We start from the raw sequence: 22,545 nt of genomic DNA, 5'->3' as shown, positions 1-22,545 counted from the left end.
TAATAATAACAACACTGGGAATAATGCTGATAAATGCTAGAATGCCATCAACATGTAAAAATGGAGAAAATAAAAGGTGTGAATTATTTCAAAGAGTTTCTGTGGGCACCTAAACAATTACATGGTCAATTACTGGCAGCGTGTCTAGAGCTTTCATGCTGGACTTTTTTTTTCTTTCATTCTTTCTTTCTTAACATCATCTGCAGAACTCTTCAGACATCAGTATCTCTAGTCGCTAAATTTATAGCATTCCATAGAATTTACTTAGCCACAAGCAAAAAAAAGGAGGGTGCTTACAGTGCACTTCAGAGTGCGCCTGGCTTAAATGGGACCCCTTGTGGCTGTGTCACAGCTCCCTTCGTTAGGGGGCTGACTGTAGCCTGTAGTCACCACAGGCATCATTAGCCCTCTGTGAAACCACAGACTGAGTCTCATTCTTCATCTGCCTGTCTGCTGCCTCAACATCTACGCTGCGATGGTGCTCCAATGGCAGAGTAAGTGAGTCCAGCAGCACGGCAAAGACAGCCGCACGGAGCTGATCGGATAAGAAATTCAAAAATGCAGCAAAGTTCAAATGTATTCAGCGAGTGGGCCACTTGAATTGGTTCTGAAAAGGTTAGAGCTGAGGTTATTTTTGGAGGGTGGATTATTAGGCTACCTGGGCTGAACAGAGGAGGAATAACTATGGCCAAGTAAGGGTCACTCTGGAGCTGCAGTCGACAGTGAGGAGAATTGAGGATTTGGGGAGGGGGGGACTAAACTGTCATTTTCATGGTCAATCTTTGTGAGGAAATGTAGAAAATAAAAGTCTGGGACATATTCAATTAAAGGAACTTATTTTTCTAAACACACGCCACCACTGCTGCCCTCTCCATATGGTCTCTTTAAGAGCGAATAATTTATCCCAAAGGAATTGGAAAGAGGTTGTGATGAAAATAAAATAACATAATAAACATTTAAGTTACAGATTAAATGTGCAGGATGAATTCAAGGTTGAAATGTTGATTTCTGTTTCCCGTTCTGTACTGCCCTCTAATGGAAAACACCACTCAGAAATAAAAGAAGGAGCTCTGACATCCAGAGCTGCAGCGGGAGAGAGAAGACATACAGCATAATTAATTATGAGCTGAACTGAGTGAACGCTACATGAAATCAATTTTTAAATTAAATACAATTAAAATGATGAAAAGGCAAGGTTTGTCATTTTGAGACGTATTTATTTAAACATGTCTCGTGAAACATAAGTACAGTATATAATGTATAAGACACCTCTTCTCTAGGTGGATTATAAGGCGAGAGCAAACAATGAGATCTAAATGAAGACAAAACAAATGCTTCACTACAAAGCTTTGTAGCGGTAAAATTCAGAGCCTTTATCACTGGATGTTGAACAAAGCATTCACTTGGCAGGAAATTAAAAAACCAACGAGAGGTACAAAGACTAATTCTGCTAAGGAAAAAAAAAACAACAACAACAACAATGCAAGAGACATATTTTTAAGGGAATAATAATTCTTTAGAAAAACCATTCCAGCACTATCTGGCAAACGCAACGGAGACCCACGGGAGCATATGTTTGTAATTCCTACTGTTCTCTGTTTAAGTTATTTTTGTACATTCTAATTCTGCAACAACTCTGTATCACATTAACTATGCAGCATCTCTATTCTTAGATTTAAAAAAGGAGTATAAACTGAATATTTACAAGTAGCTCCAGTTGTTCCACAGTGTGTGCCAAGCACGCTAAACTTTATGGCCCTGTTTTGTGTTCTTTAAAAAAAAGAAATCTGGTCTGTGTGTATGTGTGTGTGTGTGTGTGTGTGTGTGTGTGTGTGTGTGTGTGTGTGTGTGTGTGTGTGTGTGTGTGTGTGTGTGTGTGTGTGTGTGTGTGTGTACACTCAGCGAAGGACAGTTGGCCTCTGTCATGCTTTAGCCTTCCCCTCTCTGCCTCTCATGGGTGAGCAGCCATTGTTTGAGATGGTCGCCCTTGCCGCTCATGTACGGCCCACTCTGTCCACTGCTAGAAATGACTCTGTGGCAGGGAATGATGAGAGGAACCTGGCACGCACACACACACACACACACAGAAACAAGACAGAGGAAATGAGCACGTGCAACTCCTGCAAATATTATGCAAGAACATTTTGACATGCAAACACAGACACTTTAAATGTTTGCTCCTGCTTCGTCTTCAAATAAACAGTACTTTTTTTATCTTTCATTTAAACGGTTGCAAGCCCATATTTTCAGCAAACAAGTTTTTCAAACTTTAAGAATAATAATTCCATCATGTGTTACAACAAAACTAGGATGCCTAATATTTGAATAAAAGCAGATGTACAGATTTGAGCTATAAAAATGTTTTCTTATTCCCCGGTTGACATCCTATGTCACAGCAACAAAACAGTTGAAGCTGTAGGTAGCAGATATGTATTTTATATGAAAGAATATCTGATTTAACACATAAACGGTGTGACTTAAAAGTAACCAACATGCAGAAAATATGAATCTGCACTTTTTTTTTTTTTTGCTCTTTTTCTTTCGCTTTTTATGTGCATGCACCGCATGAAAACAAAGTGCCACACCAGAAGTGTCTGGTTTGATCCTGCACAAATCCACATTCAGGGTGATGGCTCAGTCTTTGGGTATAAATGTTTTTTACTCTTTAATAGTGTAAAGCAAAGAAGCAATCAAAAATTAATGGGCAAAAACACCAGCAGGATGAATATTCAATCGAGAGGGTGTCAACATTAAGATCTGATAACCCTGTGATCATTAAAAAGAGGAAGTCGGTGGAGCGTTTACTCTTGTTGCAGACGACTGCCAGGGGGGTCCCGAGTTCTTTGTAAACTAAATGGCTGGAGAAAGATTAAACAAGCAAGTCTAAAACACTTCGATCATTGTGAATTCAGAACAAGGAGAGAGGCAATGGTTGGAGTGAATCACAGCAATTATTTCTTTTAAATTTTTCTTAATGCTGCCCTCGTTTTCTTCCTGCTGCATTGTGACGGTGTCTCTCCAGTTGAACCCAGTTATCCTGACTTGATGGCTGCAGCTTCAGCCTTTTATATAAAAAAGTTGGACATGCGGTGCGTTTCAGTTCAAATCCATCATTAAGCCCGCTCCCATATCAACAGCAATAAAACTTTCCGAGCCCCAGATTAACCTTGCAGACAGAGAAATACTGCTCCAGTATTCAGATCAATACTGTTCCCCGGGTTTGGAGGGAGAGCAGGGTACCCTCAAGGCCTTCGGATCTGCCTCTTCACTTGGGGGGAAAAGAGCACTACACCAGGCTTATCAATACTCAAATCCTGGTGAAGAAGAAGTGCCACAGAGAGGCGAGGATCGATTGAACACACTGAGCTTTTCACAGCTGAAGCCTGAGTGGAGCAGCGCTACTGACAAGTAATTGACACTGACAATCTGACTCTGGATCTGTATCAGGAGCTGAGGGCTCAGGCTCCCAGCCTCCCTGACGAAAGGAAAGAAATGTCTGTAAAACATGAGACTGAGAAGTATTATACAGCCATCCAGAAGCAACGCCACTGGCTAATGTAATGTATAAAGTAGTACATAATATTAAACACAAAAATGCAATATTTTTTTTCAGATTTTATTTGCATTTACTCTTTGTTATAAAATGTGTTCATTATTAATTACTTCCCTACTTTAATCACAAAACAGCACCAAGATGAGGATGCACACAAGATATATCACAGCATATGAGGGAGAGCATCTCACTGGCTGTATTTCTGCACAAGAAGTGTTCTCTGCCTCACAGAGCACACCGGTGGTGCCCACAGCACTACATGGGCAGAGCTAAACGGGCTTTGATCAAAGGGTTTGATCAAAAGAAGACACACCACTTGCCCTCTAGCCCTCCATTTTGTACACAGTGGATTCATGGGCAAAATGATGCGGGCCAGGTTTCCTACAAGAATCGGAGATTTGCAGCGAATATCTACAGTAAAGACTTGAGAGGATGGAAACAAAAGGTGTGGGCTTAAAAATCGTGCTGGAGGTAGAGTTTGACTTCTTAGCGGGAGGCGCTTATTTCGCCATCGCACATGTTTGAAAACACCTCCAGTTTAGATTACACACACTGCACCAGGGAAGACTTGTACTGGAGAACTCCAGTGGTGTACATAACTTCTCCTCTGTAGGCAGTGAGGCACTTTTTATGTATTTTCAGTGTTGAGTTATCATTTGATATTTGTTCAGAATAGATTTTAGATCAATTTATTAATTTGAATCTGTACCTTTTTACATATTAATTCATTAATTCCCCATTTCACTCATTCATTAACCTTTTATATGCAATTACAGCCTCAAATATTGATGAACAACCTTTGTATCTATAGGAATTTGTGTGGTGTCATTTCAAAAGATCCAAAGAACAGAGATATTTTATTACAGTAACAGCTGACAATTATTTTCATAATCAATTCATCTGTTATTTATTTTGTTAATTGACTGTTCAGTATAAAAAGTGTCAGAGGACAGTAAAAAATATCACCTGTGTTTCCAAGGTGTCTGACTATTTATGACCAACAGTCAAAAAACAAAAGATGTTTTGTTCATATTTATATAAAACAGAAAAAAGCAGCAAATCTTTCACATTTTAGAAAATGTAGAGACTTGAATTATTAAAAAGGAAAAATAATCATCCATGGCAGTGATGTCATGGGATCCCCAGTGCAAATTCCTTATTTATTATCCATATAAAATGACTAATTAACAGCTGCACAGTTTGTCCACACAACAGATTCATTTGTCTCATCGTTAATGATCAAATTAAATCAAACTAAAACACAGTTACTTTTCTCTGTTCGACTGAGTCAAGTATGCAAGAGAGAAGCCCGTCAATCAATGTCATCCACACTCACCGGGTTCCTCCTCATGGCCCCTCCCACTGCTCGCACCGCTCTGGGGTTTCCCGCCATCTCAGCGAGGCGTTTGTACGACACCGTCTCTCCAAACTTCACATCCCTCTGAAGTACGTGCAGCACGCGGCTGGTGAACGCGTCTACACCACAAAGCAGAGAGGACAGAGAGGAAGAGCGAGAGACAGCAGGAGAGAGCAGGGAAAGCGAGAGTCCCTCATTTAATCTATCAAACTGAGACAGCTGACGAGAGCTCGGCACGACGTGGATTCTACTCTCCTCAAATAAACCAGTGTTTTCACTTCAAATCAAAACTTGGACGCGTCACTGCGTTTTCATTCACTTTGCAGTTTTTCCTGTGTTTGAGGTTCAGCGCTTCTCCAGAGGTGCTCTCTGACTCTCCCTTTTTTCCCTTTGCAATACTCATTAAACAACCAAATACATCGAAGTCCCTCAATTTGACCTTAGAACTTATATTAGCATGCTACAGAAGCTGATGTGAGAAAATTATTTCTATGGCAGAAAAATCTAGGTTATGCTTTGAAAGGTCACAGCTAAAATTAAAAAAGTTCGCTCCTTCATTTAAAAGGATTAAGAGAGGCCAAAAAGACGGCAAATCTGCTCCAGATTTTTAATAATAATAATTTGAATGTTGCACACCATTTGTGGCAGTGGGATGACTTTGAGGTTAATCAGACCAATTTGTCCTTTTAATTGCTTTCTATTCAGAGTAGATTCATTATATCATCTTCACTTAAATGGCGGAATTCTTCAAATCATCCGCAGCTTAACCGACCACATTAACGGCTTTGATTTCATTAGCACTTTAGCAGTAGCATTATCTTTTTTCTGGATTACCAGGCAGTGACTCAGAGAGGCATGTTTGTCTAGCTCTGATTGCTGCGGAAAAGGGGGAAAAGTATTTGAGGCATCTCCAAAACCTTGGGACACTGATGCACTGAGGTTGCGTAGCGAGCGAACAACACTTTCCTCGGCACGGAGAACAAGATGAGGAACAATAGTCTCGTTATCAAGAGGGGGTGAAATTCTTCTAGTATATACATGTACTCAGTCATGAAAATTCAATTAGTGATCTCCCATTCTCTCTCATTTATATGGTCTAAGAGAGCACATGACAAGTGATCTATGAGAAATCCCTCTAAATTGGCATTGTGTGAAAACATGTCACACCCCTGTCTCTCTTCTACAGAGTGAACATCCTTTGCTCCCCAGGCTCCCTCGCTACCTTATAGTCACTCTCCGCTACACAAAGCCACGCGAACAAGGCAATTTGCCTAAACTGGGGGGAATAAGTGTAAAACCTAAAGGGGATACATTTGATTGATGCGCACCCATGTGAGTTCTTTGTCTTGAACAAGGCCCGTAGGTACTGTTTAATAATTTTTCAGGTAATAATCACGCTGTCAACGAGATGACGGGCTCTTACGCAGACAGACTTAATGTTATGAGGAGATAAGATACACCCCTGAAATTTCTTTTATGCATTATTCTCCCTCATAAAGCTCGGATTTGGCCACATGATGTGCGTGGTACATATTGATATCGCTTTGTCACTGGTGGGGAGATGACAACTTGCCCAGACTATGGCTATGACAAATCCCTTTTGATGCAAACGTTATTGACAAACAACCAAAGTCAGTGTCAAGCCAGCAGACGCTGCTGAGCACTTTTGCCTACAAGTAGACCGAGCAACAAGCTACGGCTCTGTTTACACCTTTCACAAATCCTGCGCAGCTGCGTTTTTTTCTCCTTCTTTTTTCTCTCTCCTCCTACTGGAAGGTTTCACATCTTCCAACAGTTGTGGACTGCGTTTTCATCTGCTGCTGCAGAGGTTAAAGAACTTTGCCCTCATCAGTGTTAGTGACAGAGACTTCATGCGGGTCACTTGAGGTGACCAGCAATGATTTGGAGAGCAGTCCCCTAGCCCCATACTTCATAAAGAGCCTAATATGGTGTGTCTGGGGTCAGGACCCTCTTTAGATCGGGGTGCAGTGATGTCAATTGTTTAAATAAAAGTTGAGAGGAACCACTTACATGTTTACAGACATCCCATAATTATGTCACAGGTCATTACCTACTGCGAGGCCAGGTGATAGGGCCACTGCACAGGCAGAGATATTGACCCAGAGTGAAATCGAACAGATATAGTGATTAAGACGGTATTGACATTTATGATTGATCTGCTCATAATTTTGTATATGAGAGCAATTTGTGAGGAGAAAAAAAGCAAACGAAAAAAAACAATAAACTGAACTCCATCAGCAGGCCTGATAATGATAGATTTGGAGAGATGACTTCCAGCTGACAGTCACCTCATACATGGTTGTGAGAGTAAAAAGACAATAGTGGAAATGCAGCTACCTCATTATCCTTTGTGTCTAATGGGAGGGAAGACTTTGACTCCCAGTCAAAGTGTCTCTTGAGTCTTGAGGGATCCATACTTTTGAAGGCTGACGGGGTGCTGATGATTCTCTGATTATTCGATATTCTGAAAACGTTCATTTCCCTAATTCCTCTCCACATCACAGGGGCGAGTCCTGGTGAGTGTCTCATCTCGCCCTGCGCTGTGCACAGGGGGAGGTTCAGGCTCCTGCAGGAACACAGTCATTTGGGCTTTGAAGAGCGCCCTTCCCCCCCTTTGCCAGGCCCCCTCCCCGCACACTCCCTGTGCCGCTTACCGAGACTAAGATCCTCTCGTCTGTTACATATGGATGTATAATTAATGAGATAAGAATATGCATCGTTTTAAGAACCCACGATGGTGTCTGTGTTTTTCTGAGGGGGGCCAATGCGGGCGCGTGCACGCACGCACACAAACATGCGCAAGTTCGACGAGCACGGCGCTCGCCATCCATCTACCCGTCGAACCAAACTCGCGTGTGATGTTGCACATGACAATCAGTCAGACAGTATAGAAAACTGCACCTCGAGTCTCCTTTCATGTCACCTCTGTTGCTCAGGTATATCGTGACAGCTAATATGAAAAGTGGCTTGTTTTGTCAGAAATGTGTAAATAAACATGGCAACACTTCAAGTGAAGGTCACAACTCAATATTACATGACAAGAGCTGCGAGAGCGCTGTCGCGTTCAGGTTCTCCCACAAGATAACTGAGCAAACAAAAGTTGGTTGTCACAGATTGTAATGACCTGATTAAACTTGTATTTTTTTCCCAGGCAGGCGGTGGCTGCATGACTGGATCGAGTAGGAATTTGTAGAGAAAAAACAACAACAACTAATCCTTCATATTTGTGAATCAACAAGCAAAAAAAAAAGAAACCCTCTATTTTCTTCCCTCAAAAGGCAAATACTCTTGATGCTCACATTTAACATTTTTATACTGGCATGGCCTATGGTTCTGACTACTGAGAGCAATCCAAGCCTAAACCCTGTATTTACTGAGCCACAAAACAACAGGCGAGGGAGAGAGGTGGAACACAGCACAATCACCTATTCAGATCAGGTACTAATGAAGAATTCCATCTATCCTGAAATTTAATTAAAACCCCAAAGACTTCAGATGAGATGCGATTTGAAAGAGCCTGGGGCTGGTACACAAGCACTTGGTGGCGAAGGGAATCACACTGAAAGTTGATATCGTAATTGGTCCTGATGTATTTCTGCATTGCCTTTGCGGGAGCGTGGGACTCATAGCTGTATACAGGGTCTCGATGGAGTACCTGCTCATTGAAAATGCCATCACTCAAGCACTGCAGATCTGCATGAAATTAGAGAGCAACTAAGGCCTGATTGCAGGGGAAGAGAGGCACAATTGTTAAATGCATATATTAGAGTTATTTTTCTCCCTGTGTAGGTGTGCTTCTGACTTTAAATGAGCACCTCTGAAAATCTTTAAGTTAAAATGCAATGAACGTCTCAGTGTGACAAAGAAATCGCCGGTAATTGTTTTGGAAACGGACGCAAACAGGAGAAGTTTATGATTTAAAAAATGAGTTGTCAGGTTGGAAGTATTGTTTGTTTCCTTGAAACGAAAAAAAAAAGAGGAAAACTCCAGGGATAATTAATTCCTCATTTCTTTCCGTACCACCCTCGATCATTCACTCCGCGGTCGCAGCTACCAGTTGAAAGGACACTAATTGTCCATTTTTGGGGTGCTTTCGTTTTACTCGCCCTAGGTGACTGGTCAAGCCAACAATAAGCTCATTCAAACTTTACCACCATTCACATGTTCTCATTAAAAAAAAAGCTTCCTGTCTGAAAATGTCAAGAGTGGAATTCGATCAGTTTCAAAGAATGTGCCAAGAATCATGGAAAAGCTTGCCAAGACTAACACGCGTGGTAAGAGCTGCCACAGATTACTGAACCAAGTTACAGCTCTGTGTTCTGTTCTCTCTCCTTCGCTCACCCACTCACTCTCCTCTCTCCCTGCTCTCGCTCTCCCTCCCTCACCCCTCTCTCTCTCTCCCTCTCTCTCTCAGCCATAAAATACTTCATTATAACACAGTGAGCCAGTGAGTGTAAGTGATGTAACTGACAATTAAGAGTGAAAGCCTGATCCCAGTCATGGCTCTGCAAATATTTATCCATGACAGACCTCCTTGCAGGGCGGGGTGGTGAAAGGCAGGGAGCGGGAGACTCCCAGCGGTCTGCGGCTCACTGAAGTACGCCTGGAGCCATTCAACGCAGCGCTGCAACTCGGGGCTCGTTTCTGCCGGGCTATCGTTGACCACACAGCTCAGGGGGGCCCCGCTGCTCCTGTGAGGGATATAAGGCAGGATGGGGAGGTGAGGTGGGGATCAGAGGAGCAATCATAATGCCCAATTCTTGGTTGAACAGTGCTAAAATATGTCACAGGAGTGTAATAACACGCCACGGGTGACACAGATGCAAGATGACATAATTTGCACGGCGAAACTAAAGTTGTTCATCAAGACGTGCTTAAAATCTAAAGTTACACGCTCTGGCGTCGCTCGTGTCAGTCAGCGGCGACAAATATCAGAGCAGTGAAAGACGGAGGGGAGTTCAAGAAAAGAGAGAGACAGTAATCCAGACATTTGTTACAGTAGATATATATTTATATGAAGTGCAGCGTGATAGAGTATGAAAGAAAACATTGTCAGGTCATAAGTAACAGCGCTAACACATTATTTCAAACAACTTCAGCAGAACCAGTTTCTGGAAGGGAAAAGAAAAGAGTTTTCAAAAAGTCTCGCAGCTGTTTCAAAAAAAGAAAGTTAAGAGCAGAGCGTTAACAACAGTTTCAACTCTGCTTGGGTCTAGTTTATAGTTCATGACAAGAATAAATGGATTTTTTGGCCAGAGCGGCGCTGGCCAGCAAAGCATCGCACTTGGACGTGCATCTTAGCATGAGTAGATGCTTGGAGGAATTTGCCGATGGTTGAGTTGGCATCACTTAACAGCTGAATTTCTCTCCGCTGCTGACCACCCCCCAGGTCAATGCAAGCAGACTGACCCATATTTGACACTTAAAGACCCTACTGGGAAGGTCTTCTCTTAGCATGTGCATTACTGCAAAGTGGACCTCAAGCTGTGTTGTGGATCTAAAGCAGGCCGCCAATTCCATTAACTGGTGTACAGGACTTATAAATAAATAATATCACCATTTAAGTGCCCCTTTTTGAAAATTGGCTTATCCTGTATGGTATTAATAATAGACATTTACTTTGTTAAACACACAGACCGTCTCTCTCCTGCCCACCGTAACAACACGGCCCTAAAGTGTTTTTACACTTCTGCAGGTCACAGTTTGAGCAACGTTTTATATTGGACATGTGAAGCTGAGGTTTACTGGAGTGTTATGACTGAGCAGGTCAGTTTTCAGAGAACCGCTCCGCCTGCTAGTTTGTGGCTGTGCGATGGAAATCTCCTGGGTGCCGTTTAACAGTGGGTGTAAATACAGTAAAAGGTGTAAATACTCTCATTTCTAAATAAACCACACAGCAGTTTATAGTTGAGTGGTGAAAACTCGGAAACCCACTGGCGGGTCCTGCGCTGAGACCCGCTCAAACAATGGCCATGGCTCATGGCAATCTCTGTCGGCATGGGTGAGTGCCCAGCCAGCCCCTACTTGTCATTGTCTCTCCTTTCTATCCCTCCCCTCCACTCCCTCCCCCAGCTCTCCCCCCCTCTCTATTTCTCTATCCTCCCACTCCAGCTCTTTTGGCTCCCCACCACCTACACCCCGACACCCACCATCCATCCCCCCACCCCTCTCTCTCTCTCTCTTCCTCTCTCTCACTCTCTCTCAGCAAGGATCTTCAGGCCACTGTTCCCTCTCTACACTCCCCCCTCCCCACCACCACCTCCTCTTCCTCCCACCACCTCCTTTACCCCCTCCACACCCCCTCTTTCTCTCTGAGAGGATGTTCCAGCCGCTGCACACTGACAGCTCGGGGATATTGTGTGTGGAAATGTTCCTGTTGGACCCGCAGGCCCTTACAATCTACCGGACAAAGGCTAGAGCACCTTTGCTTAAGGCTCGGCACCTTTGACCTCCAGCTCACACTTCAGAGTTGTCACCGTGGCTAATTTTCCTCTCCCCTCAGCCCTCCCGATATGGATGCGCCTGCTTTAAAGGTGTTTTGAGTGATACAACATTGACAGTAGTAAAAGTTAATGCAATGCAGTACATGTTATGGCCGGTAAACAACACCAAAATAAATAAATAAAAGTGGAACAACATCAGTCGAGCTGAAGTCTGTCACCTCTGGGTGCGATGGGGGATTGTTTTTAAAGAGCATGTGGGCAGTGGAGATGTAGCTCCTGCACAGGCAACATTTCCAGTCGCTTCAGGCTTCAGTGAATCACAAATCAAGCAGCATCATATGATCTTTACAGAGTCCACACTGGCACATTAGAAACTGTGCCCTTCAAATGAGAGATTAGAGATGTGTAATAAATGTCGGGCTAATTACAAAGAAACTCTCAAAGGAGGAACGATCTCTATAATGTCTTAAAGTAACTGCCCCGTATAAAAACTAAAAATTATAATTAGCAGTGATTACAAACAGTACCTCAATAACTATGTTTAACAAGTGTGCTTAAGTTTAAATAAAAAAATTCTAATTTGGTCAAAGCAAATGTTGTTATTTATTGTCTTTCAACCAGTTAAGATCATATCTCTTTTCATTGTCCTTCAGGCGTTTACTATTTCATCACAGGTAAGGAAATAAGAAACTAATTCCAAACTAGCCAGGACCTGCTGCACTAAAAAGAATATTTCCCTTGATAGAAGATTGTGATTTGAGAAAATTTCTAATATTGTGCTCCTGTCACAATCAATTTCCAATTACCATAAATCATTGCTGCGTAAAGTGGGAGTCATTTGGAGTCTTTCCTATTTTCCAACTCTAATATAAAGAATGAATTGAGCATTTATATAATGTTGGAGGTTATTTCATTCAACCTGGAGGAAACATGCAAAGGAGACAAAGGCGGAAAAAAAGAAAGAGAAAAGAATAGCCAATTGTCAGTTTCCTTTAACATATTCTCTATCTCTCATTGCACAAGACTTCAGTGAGACTTTTTCTATCTGCTGCAGACGTAAGAATGAAACAGGTTAACCACGGGATCTAATTGAAAGGAATCTGGCGAAGGGTGTAATGGTATATTGCACAAAAAAGGGGAAAAACTCAGAACTCATGCCTCCATCCTGTGAAGCGTGATGGCGCTCATCCTGACTCGATCGGCTGTCACTTTTGACACAGCCTGCCAGAGTTCTCCTTCACCGATCATGGGTAACATGGCGGGTCAGAGGATGAAATAGAAAAGGCCAAGAGCAGTCCAATATTTTCCTCAGCCTTATAGCTCCAGATACTTAACTCAGAGACGTCAAAGACTCAAGAGAGCATGAAAAAAGCCTAAAATGACTGTCTAAAAAGGGAAAAAAATACAGCATGTCTCTATGAATGTCAAGATTCTGATGGTCTCTGAGCCAGAGGCTGTGATACAATTGTAAGCCACTTGCTCAATGCAACTTGTTCAACCATTTGAAGATCATTCTGATTCCTATCTAGCTACTGCAGCAGTAAAGTGGAGAGCTTTCCGAGAGGCAAGCTGTGAGGAATGCCTCCTGGTCTGTTGTGGGCCGCACGTTTTGTGCTCTGCCGTTTTCAAAATAAAAACAGCTGGGCCGGATAAACTGCTCTCTAGATATACAACAACTCTTATTAGCAAATGTCCACCGAAGAGGCTGCAACGCTCGCTCCAATACATAAAGGTGGTGGTAAAATACTGCAGAGTAGGCAACAAAGCACACAACAATTAGGTCTTCTCCCAACTGGCTAGCCACAGGAGTCAGTGAAGGCATGTATTACCAGAGCCTTAACTCTTACTCTATTATGTAGTGTATCCACACCCCGACGAAGCAATGTTTATCTACAACAGACTACTGAGCAGTTTCAAATAGCGTTTTTAGCCTCTATTCTCAAGTGCCACAGTAAGAGATTCCAATTACCCGAATGGTAAGGAGCCAGTGAGGGAGGCATAAAGTACATTAGGGATCCCCTGTAACTGCAGGGACCTTTTAGAGCCTCAACTGAAGAGGGCCGAGAGACTGGGGGGACAGTGACCCTGCATGGATAGCCTCTGTCAAAATTTGACCACGTCAAGCACAAAGGCATTATGGGAATCCAGTGTCACCAAGTCCTAATTACTGTCTGTGTTCAGAGCAAATTACTGCCTTGTTCCTCTGATTAGCGAGGAGGCTAATCTTCACCTGTGTACGCCAGCACTGCTGAGGGCCCTTGAGTGTTAGCGCTTCGTCTTCTGTAATTTATTTTTAAATCAGTGCCCGCTCCCAGGAGTTTTGAGTGTTTTGTTGTGAACCGCTTACCATGATCCCCACCACCGCCCCCTCACCCCTAAATCCTTGACTAAATCCTTGTTTGGTGCCGCAGGAAGATAAGCAAGAACAACACTTGGGCATAATTGACTCGTACTCCTCTCCAAGATGTCAGAGCGGAATCATCTCTCTGCATATTGCGTTAGTATGTCACACACTGTACACTTCTGCATGTTGCAGATATAGAATCCAATCAAGTTCTAAAACAAACTAGCGCAACCCTCGTGCCGGAAAAACTTCACGGTCGACAACAGGGGGGTAAAAACAACCACAACAACAACAACAACAACTACTGCAGGAGCTGCTTTTGGCTGCATCTCTACAGTGAGAGGTAACTCTCGCTCGGGCTCCCGTCCTCACCCTGGAGGGTCTGCTTTAGAAACCACAACATTTGCAGATTTTCATCTGAGCGAATGTCAGTGTCTCGTCTACATGGGAGGTTTACAGGTAGTGTGTTACACAGGTGTTGGTTTACACAGGAAATGGCACATGCAGCCTGATTGGGACAGTCCCGCGAGACGGAGGCATAAACATAGAGCACAGATGGGTCCAAGGGCCAGTGGGAGCAGCACCTTAATGAATACGCAGCTGAGTACTACACTTCACAACATGCAAAACAATATTCTAAGGCTGCAGTAAAAAATAGAACAAAAATCATCTGAATATCATTACACAATGAATTATTCATACCATTTCTAAAGGGACTACGTCAAAACGTCTCCCCCCTGCTTTATTGATGATTTCATTCAATATCTCAGCAGATCACCGTTTGTATGACAAAGCATTTTAGTTACAAATGTAAGCAGTTTCCTTAGCGCACAGTTATGCCTATATAGCCAGCACAAAACTAATTTAAATTGATTAAAATTATATGTTAGGCTAAATATAATAGACTCAGAGAAAGAGAGGGAGGGAGGGACAGAGAGAGAGAGGAAGAAAGAACAACGGAGAGGAAGAGAGAGAGGAAACGATGGTGGAAAAAAAAATACACAAGTTGTTGCTATGTTTCCTGGTGTGTGAGCACATCGTGTAAACAGGCACCAAACAGGGAACACATTTACCATACTGCTATTCAGTGTGAACCAGGACATTGATTCACAACACTACATGAGTGTGAGAAAAACGATAAATGCATCACCTCAGATATTTCACACTAACATTGGTAGTGTGTAAAAGCTGTTGTGACAGCTTGGGTATTAGGGCTAGATATATGGAAAATGTCTGGCTGCTTATGAATGCCAATGTGACTGGGGGGTGACAGGTTTGACACAAAAACACTCCACCTCAGAACAATTAGGCTGTTCTCAGGCCCCATCCAGTGTTGTCAGTGATAATGGAAAGCTGTGAGGATAACTGGTGATAAATAGACTTTAACACCCTCCTCCTTAAGAGCAATGCAGACCTGCAGTCCTCTCATATGCTTAACTAATCATGACCATGGCCAGCAAATTCATACAAAAGACTAATTACTGTTGTACTTCACTTCAGTCTCAAAGGCCTCTTATATAAGGACTTGGGGGTTCTCTTGCCTCTTTTCTCCTCTTGATGGGTATTTTTTTTACAAGTAGGCCTCGTGCTAGACAAAAGCATTTAAAAATTGGTGATTGCTTTCATCCGCTTTAATTACATTCAGAAATGGCATTTCTGCCACATAATACACCCCTATTGTTTCAGAATTATCTGGCTTGGGGAGTAAAATCTACAATATTTGACGATGCTCCCGAGCTAAATCGCCTCTTGAAATTGAAATATGCAGCCGAAATACAAAATAAAAAGCCAGCCTTTGCAGCTGATATACTGGAAGCTCCTTGGCTTTCTGCAGAATGCTATTATTATGCATATCCAGGTAGAAAGTTAATTAACCCAAAGCTTAAGCTAATTATGGTAGCAGAATGCTATCAACCAAACGCTTTCAGTCAGACAGCTGTCCAGAATTTCATTTGCTAATCATTTGTCTTTTGCCGGAGCATATGGTACATTTCCCCGCTATCACAGCAACAACAAACAGATGAAAATCATTAACTAAAAACAATGTGCAATGTGAAAAATCAGACACAGATTTATAAGGCTTTGTGTCAGAGGAAAAAAAGGCGGATTATGGCCTGGGAAATATAAAGATAATTTTTGGTTTTAGCCACTTAGGATTTTAGGCTGATCATGTGACTGGGGTGTGCTGGGAATTCAGATGCACAAATATATTGTTTATATCTATATGCAAATGAGACAGAATGTTTATCCGTGTAAAATTAATTACAATTTTCTATAGGAGCATATGCAAAGACCCTGTTCTTAACAATTTTTAGCTTCTAGCGCATTTTGTGCCTGTTCTTTTTTCTCTTTCTAACACAATATTTTTGTGTTGTTAAAAGTAGAAATCCCTCAGCTCTGAATTAAATCAATTATTTTCCAAGAAATGCTTCATGCATTTTTTTTCTTCCTTTTCATAAAAACACATCACACTGGCTGTTAAAGGGTGATTGATATCAGCATTGCCTCGCGACATTATCAGGCAATAAAGGCTACTCAGGTTCTAATGCAACATGTCATACACAGGCTCCTGTAGTACATTTCTATTGAGGACCTCACAAGCTAAATTGCTTTTTTCCTGCTCCCCCACATCTCAGCCAGCTTGACAGACAAATTGATCAAAGCATTGTAAAATAATATGCTCACAAAATGTCTCGGGGCAGGAGTCCAGCCCTTTTTTCATTTTTCACCCTAATAAAAAAGTGCTCTATGATTTCCTCTGTATTATGTGTCTGTGCTCTGTGTGAAAGAGGCAAGAAGCATCATATTTCAGATAATAGTAATCTCCTGTAAACAAAATGCGTATCATTTTTCTGTGAACGCTGAGGCCATGCTAAAAACTAAAGGGGGGAAAAGCTGGTTAACAGGGAGGCTGGTGCGTAGGGCCCCAACAGGGGTTGTTGAGATGTAATGAATTTGTTCATCTGATGGTGCCTTCAGGGCTGTCGTTAGACTGGCAGAGGAGGTTGATTTCAGGAAATGTTCCTAAGATCAGTTAGGAAGCAAAAGGGGCTTGAGACGTTTCTATTAGAAAGAGCTGACGGTCATGGTGTGTAAGCAATACTTCAAGGGCGTTTATGTAGCTATAATGGCATTTATCAATAACTATCTATCAATGCCACAAATGCTTTTGTTGCTGCTTTGGCTGTTCAGCAGCGACCAACAGTGAGTTCTAGAAAACAAACACACTCATATAAGCCTTCAAAGCTTTGTCTCGCGCACAAATATATATCTGCTGCAGGTTTCCCTTTATGTTATGCATGGACCTTATCTATTTCCCTTATCCAAAATATGCTCTTAGAGATCATTTATCACCCTGACTTCCTAAGCCTACAACACACCACATCCAAAGCTGGAAAGAGCCTTGTTTAGTATGTCATAAATAAATCAATGGAAATGGCTGATCTGAACTATTACTGCTACAGGCAGGCTTTTCTGAGATCTACATGTAAAGCCGGTTGCAGAGATAAGCCTATATTTTGTCACTTTATCTCGCCTCCCTTAATGCCTGTTTACATTGCGTTACTCCATATATCTGAGGTGGCTCTGGTTCCCCTGTCCTATGACAATAACCTTGTATTCAACTAGTCGTGATAAAATCTAAACATGTGGTTTAGTGATTTCTTGCTCACACCTTCCAGAACGTACAGACAGCGATGTGATCGAAGCTTCATTTATGACCGACATAGCAAATGATATTAAACTGAGAAATGATCTAGTGATGCGAATCATTAAATTCATTTGCATATTCCTACTGAACCTGAACACACAAATTAAACCCTGTTCACAAGGAGACGGGGAAAGGTGCTTGCGCATGGTTACAGGACATCTTCCATAATCAAAATTCCATATTATTAATTTTCTCACTTCAACTCATTAACAACAAGTGGAATGTTTTTACTGCTTGATGAATTTTAGGAAATAGCAGACAGTTGAGGAGGAAACACATGTTGAGGTATAATATACAAGGTTATTAATGGGTTTCCATAAATTAGAATTTGAACATACATTTTCAAAAGGATAACTTCCTATCTGGGTGCATTTGAAAATGGTTTAATTTCCCAAACCATTCAAGTTTATCAAATGCGAATCTGCGATACATGGATATTTAATTTCAATCTAATCAAAACTAATCTGAGATGTAGGATGTGGACCTGTTAAAATAAGGAATAAGTACTTATTAACGGCAGGTTTAATCAGTTTCAGTAAGACTGTCAACGATTTTGAGGGATGGGTACGGCGTGAAATGCAATCACATATTACATTTCTGAGTGCCAGTTGACACTCAGAGCAACTGCATTCAACTTGGAGGAAACATAAATAAACAGGAGCGAGCGGTCCATGCTCCCCGTGGCCTTTGGTGACCCCACAGACATCAGCTCTAATCAACTCCCCTGTGGCTAATAAACAAGTTATTTTTCTGAAATTTCAAATATACTGCAGGAAGAATCACAACCACATGCCATCAGAAATCTAATTTCAAGCCCAACTGTATTCTAGTGCCCCTCATATTTCTAGTGCCTGCTCATATTTGCCCAACTTTCTCCAGGATATTTCTTGTGGGATCTACAAAAATGCCCTGCTTCCAATGAGGAATGGTGGCACTCCATCACAGGAGTGGATTCTGTCTGCCTGTAAATTTCACACCTTTGTTTATCACGTCACCAGCCCGGCTGTTGTACAGTACCTTTCAGCAGGTGCGACATCCATTAGGATCTGGATGGTGTGCACACCATTCTCACATCCACTGACTTGGATCGTCCCCAGGGGGCTCAGCAATGAGATGGTCTTCTGAGTGCACTGGCTCTCCCTCTGCTTCTTCATCTCGCTGCCCTGCTAAAGAAGCACAAATTACACTGCGTTCATTGACATATTCATGTGGCAACTTTCACAATTTCCCACACATATTTGCATTGAATGATCTATTGAAAACCTAGCGGGCCACCAACGGATGATGACTTACATATTTGAACACCTAGCCTCCAAACAATGTCATGATGTGACTTGATCCCTACATTACTATCCAATATTTCTTTTGTGCATGGAAAAGAATACGCCTATCTAACCAATAAATCGCCCATTTTTTCCCCTCTTTCTGTTCTATATATCACATAAATGAGAAAAACAATGCAGTCTGTTCCCTTGTCTGGTGGGGGATTCCCAAGATAGCTCGACATTATTTTCAATCCGTCATTTTTGGTTGATGGCCGGGATGTTTTTCTAGCATTAAATTTGTTCCTTAGGGTGCAACTCCGATGGGATTCTGGTTTCCAGCCCTTAACAACAGCAAAAACGTGCAGCTTTTCTGACGACTGAGATGGATACTGGCAATAACCAGACAGCAGTTCCTTTTTTATTTTTACTTTGAGGGAAGGAGAGATGATTGACTATGTTATATGTGAGTTTTTGAGAGATGGGGGTTATAATAAATAAAGGTCACATTGATTGTGAGAGTTCCAACCAAGGAAACCTTTCCTTCCTGAAACCTTGATCTGAAAAGTGTCCAAAAGGGTACAAACACAATATCTCTTTGCTCTTCTTTTTTCTAACAGAGCCTGTAAATCCACATTCATTAATTTTTAACACATATGTTTGTGCATTCATTCAGACATATGCAGAGCCACAACTAACAAATACTTTCATTATTAATTAATCAGCAGATTGTTCTTTGGATTAATCATTTAATCCTTTACTGTATAAAACATCTAAAAATGGCAAAAAACATTCCCATCAAAGTTTCCAAGACTCCAAGGTGATCTTTTCAAATATGCTGTTATATCACACAAATAAAACATATTCAGTTTACTGTGAAGACAGAAGAGCAGCAAATCCTTTAATTTGGCAACCTGTACCGAGAGAATGATTTACAAAAGTGACTCTGATGAATAATTACTAACCAAAATAATAGACATTTTGTGTTCATTGACTAAACTTTTAATTGACTATTCACTGCAGCTCCAATATATCAACAGACTAAGCACTCTCCGATGGAGAATTTCCTCTCTAATAATGACATTTTATACCTAAAAGATTTTTAGCAGCAAAACAAACACTTCCAAGAGAAATGGAAAGGGTACTTTAAACTTTTAACACTCATTAGATGCAGCCCCCGGTTAGTTCATCAAGGAACAAAAATAAACTATAACTGAAACAATTAATCAATTTCAAGTGGCAACTGTTCCAATAATCAATGACTTTTTTTAATTATCATTATTTTAGGGAAAAATACCAAAGTTGCAGCTTTGATTTGCTGTTCCTCTTTATCTTATGTGATACTAGTGGGTATTTTTTGACGTACGCAAACATTATGTTTTTATATTTCATATCATAGATAATTAAAAAGAATCCCTATAAGTACTAGTTGGAGTGCTAATACAAATGATATAAAAATAACATGCTCCACTGCTCCATGCAGCCTGCACCCCCACCCACCCCCTTTTCTTTCTTTTTTTACACTCAATAAGGGATATATTTATCTTTACATTAAACAAAAGTTATGTGGTATAAAAGTAGTCATGCATTTGCACTGTTTCATTTAGACTTACAGTTGCCTCCACCACCACCACCCCTCTGCCACCCACCCTCCCCACCTCTTCACACACACCACCACCACATCTGTCATGGTATGCGATCACAAATGCGTCTCCTTCAACTTTCTTGTTTCTAGTCTTGCAGCTCTCTCACTGTATTCATCGGGGGTTTGCCTGAACTGACAATAAAGGCGAGAAATTTCTGAGCCAAACAATGGTACAGTGCACTTTGGATAAGCGCTGAACACACTGCCTGCCATTTAGCAAGCTGGTAATGGACTCATAGATAGAATAATGGACTTTGGCAATAATGGCCTTGGCTAATAGTCTCTGCACTGATTAAAAATAATGCTATCATGTTTGTTTTGTGTCGTTTTTCGGTGCAGCAGACTAGTCTAAGTGACTACTTGACTGTTTACCCGGCTCTTCACGGTGAGAAACAACAAACAATAAGCAGCTTGTGTTGTTAAAAATCACTGGCAGCGTCCTCATGCTCGTCAATCATCTGACTCGTTTCTCATTAGACTAGTTCCCGGTCAAACCTGCGTGATTAATTGAGTAGAAACGCGGTGTGACTGCGCAGGTGTGGAAATGCAACATGTGTCCCTGTGCTTTTTTTTTTTTTTTAATTGTTAACATGGACGACGTTTGTGCAGAAACGCAGATAGCCTACACATCGCTGCAATTGTTGGAAAGTGTAAGTATGTAACAAGTTGTTTAACTTGAGTTGCAATATTAGGTTTGTGCTTAAAATTGGGGAAATAAGCAGTGGTTCGTTTCTGAAGGCCCACACTAACTTCCCCACATGGTAGCCCTCGGTAGTTTTAGATAACACGTGTTGTTTCTTCACTGCAGACAATGACAAACTGCATCAAAGTTGGTATAACACTGTAAATTAGCCTTGTTTTCTTACAATAAAGCCATTTGCATCCGTACGGTGTCTGTGCGACGGCCGCGTCTCTTCCCTCTGCAAAACAAACGTGACAAAGTCTCTTCCTGTTTCCAGCCACAGCGTGGTCGAGCCGGCCAATCGCAAGAGGGAAAAGTCCGCTCTCGCTCTCTCATTGGTCGGTATAAAGTCTCCGCTCCGCCCCCAGCCAGGGACAGACACAGAAGGCTTGTCTAATAAGTCTCAAGTTGGGATTTGGGGTCCTTTAGGGGGTCCCAGCACACCCAGGACTAGTAATGGTGGTGATTTAGATATTTGATTTACTTCATATTTTTGGAAGAGAAGATATGATAAGGCATATTTTGAGCATTAATTTCAAACACTGTTATCTTATAGGTAGCTGAGACATTTATCCAATTCTATATCTCCAGTGACAGCTTCTCAGTGAGGACTTTAGGGTCCCGAGTAAAATGTTTGTGTATAAAAACACCTATGTGACTCCGACATCGTATGCATTACCAACTAATAAAGTCAGGATGTTATGAACAACACATAAGGCAGGGCACAATCCTTTTATTAGAGTTTTATGCTGTTTTAAGGACAGGGAGTTGCCTTATGTTGCCTTGAGCTGTCGTACATTTACTAGTCCAGGCACATATTTCAGTCATTATGACCAAGTGTGTGGCATCAGTCATGTATTGTTTAAAAATGTCTGTTGTCCTCTGCAGCTTTATTTTTATTTCTGTGGTGCCTTCAGCTCTCTGCATGCCTCCGTTTGGAATGTGTAGGCCGGCGTGGGCCTGTGGCCCACACCCCATCTCAGCGGTGAGGGTGGGAGCGGGGGAGAAAACGCCACCCCTGCAGAGACCATTTTGAAATCTGTGAGGATTTCCGTGCCATCTGGACCCGCTGCCAGTCTGCCCCAGATAGTAAGGGTTGGCAACGGTACCCGACGGTGCAATATGGCTCTCTCTTTAATGAACTACTAACTGTCCCCCGTTTTAATTGATGTGACATTTGAGCCATTTATCTCTGACATTTCAATGAAGGATGATTCTCAGCCTTGCCATTTACTTTTTTGTGCTATTTTCTAAGAGTCATTTGCATTTTTCTGCTCTAAACCTGCTTTTTGTCTCTCATTAGCTAATTAGAGAGCAACATGCACAATTAATAAAAATGAACATAACCTAGTTTGATATAGGCTTGATGAGGGATAATCAGAAAATCACTGTTTTCTTAATATTCATCAAAAATGATGTGAAGGGCTACCTGTGGTAAAAGGTGACTTCGATAAAGCCTTGTAACCTTTACCCACATACCAACATGTAGCCTACAGTGTGGGACAACTTATGTTCGCAGCATGGGGAGA

The 22,545-nt window shown here is 41.7% G+C and overlaps 2 protein-coding genes across 3 annotated transcripts in view; both read right to left on the bottom strand.

The window, feature by feature from the left end:
* smndc1 (survival motor neuron domain containing 1) overlaps positions 1 to 22,545 on the bottom strand; it is a 286,609-nt gene that overhangs the window by 112,321 nt on the left and 151,743 nt on the right. The gene's annotated exons all lie outside the window — the stretch shown is intronic.
* LOC310997832 (methylated-DNA--protein-cysteine methyltransferase-like) lies at positions 1,240 to 21,275 on the bottom strand. 2 transcript variants are annotated; one of them, XM_083987648.1, is made up of 5 exons: positions 21,201 to 21,275; positions 18,445 to 18,593; positions 9,462 to 9,622; positions 4,890 to 5,029; positions 1,240 to 2,058 (listed from the first exon to the last, which is right to left on the bottom strand). In XM_083987648.1, exons 2-5 carry the CDS (start codon positions 18,579 to 18,581, stop codon positions 1,930 to 1,932), a joined length of 567 nt encoding a protein of 188 aa, XP_083843774.1. In that variant the 5' UTR covers positions 18,582 to 18,593; positions 21,201 to 21,275; the 3' UTR covers positions 1,240 to 1,929. The 2 variants fall into 2 exon arrangements, with proteins under 2 accessions (XP_083843774.1, XP_083843775.1); XM_083987649.1 differs by having other exon boundaries at positions 18,445 to 18,590; positions 21,201 to 21,269.

Source organism: Trachurus trachurus, assembly GCF_905171665.1.
Source record: "Trachurus trachurus genome assembly, chromosome: 15".
In the NCBI taxonomy this organism is placed as follows: Eukaryota; Metazoa; Chordata; class Actinopteri; order Carangiformes; family Carangidae; genus Trachurus; species Trachurus trachurus.
The sequence above is the reverse complement of the archived record's forward strand: the minus strand, read 5'-3'. Positions and strand labels throughout refer to the sequence as shown.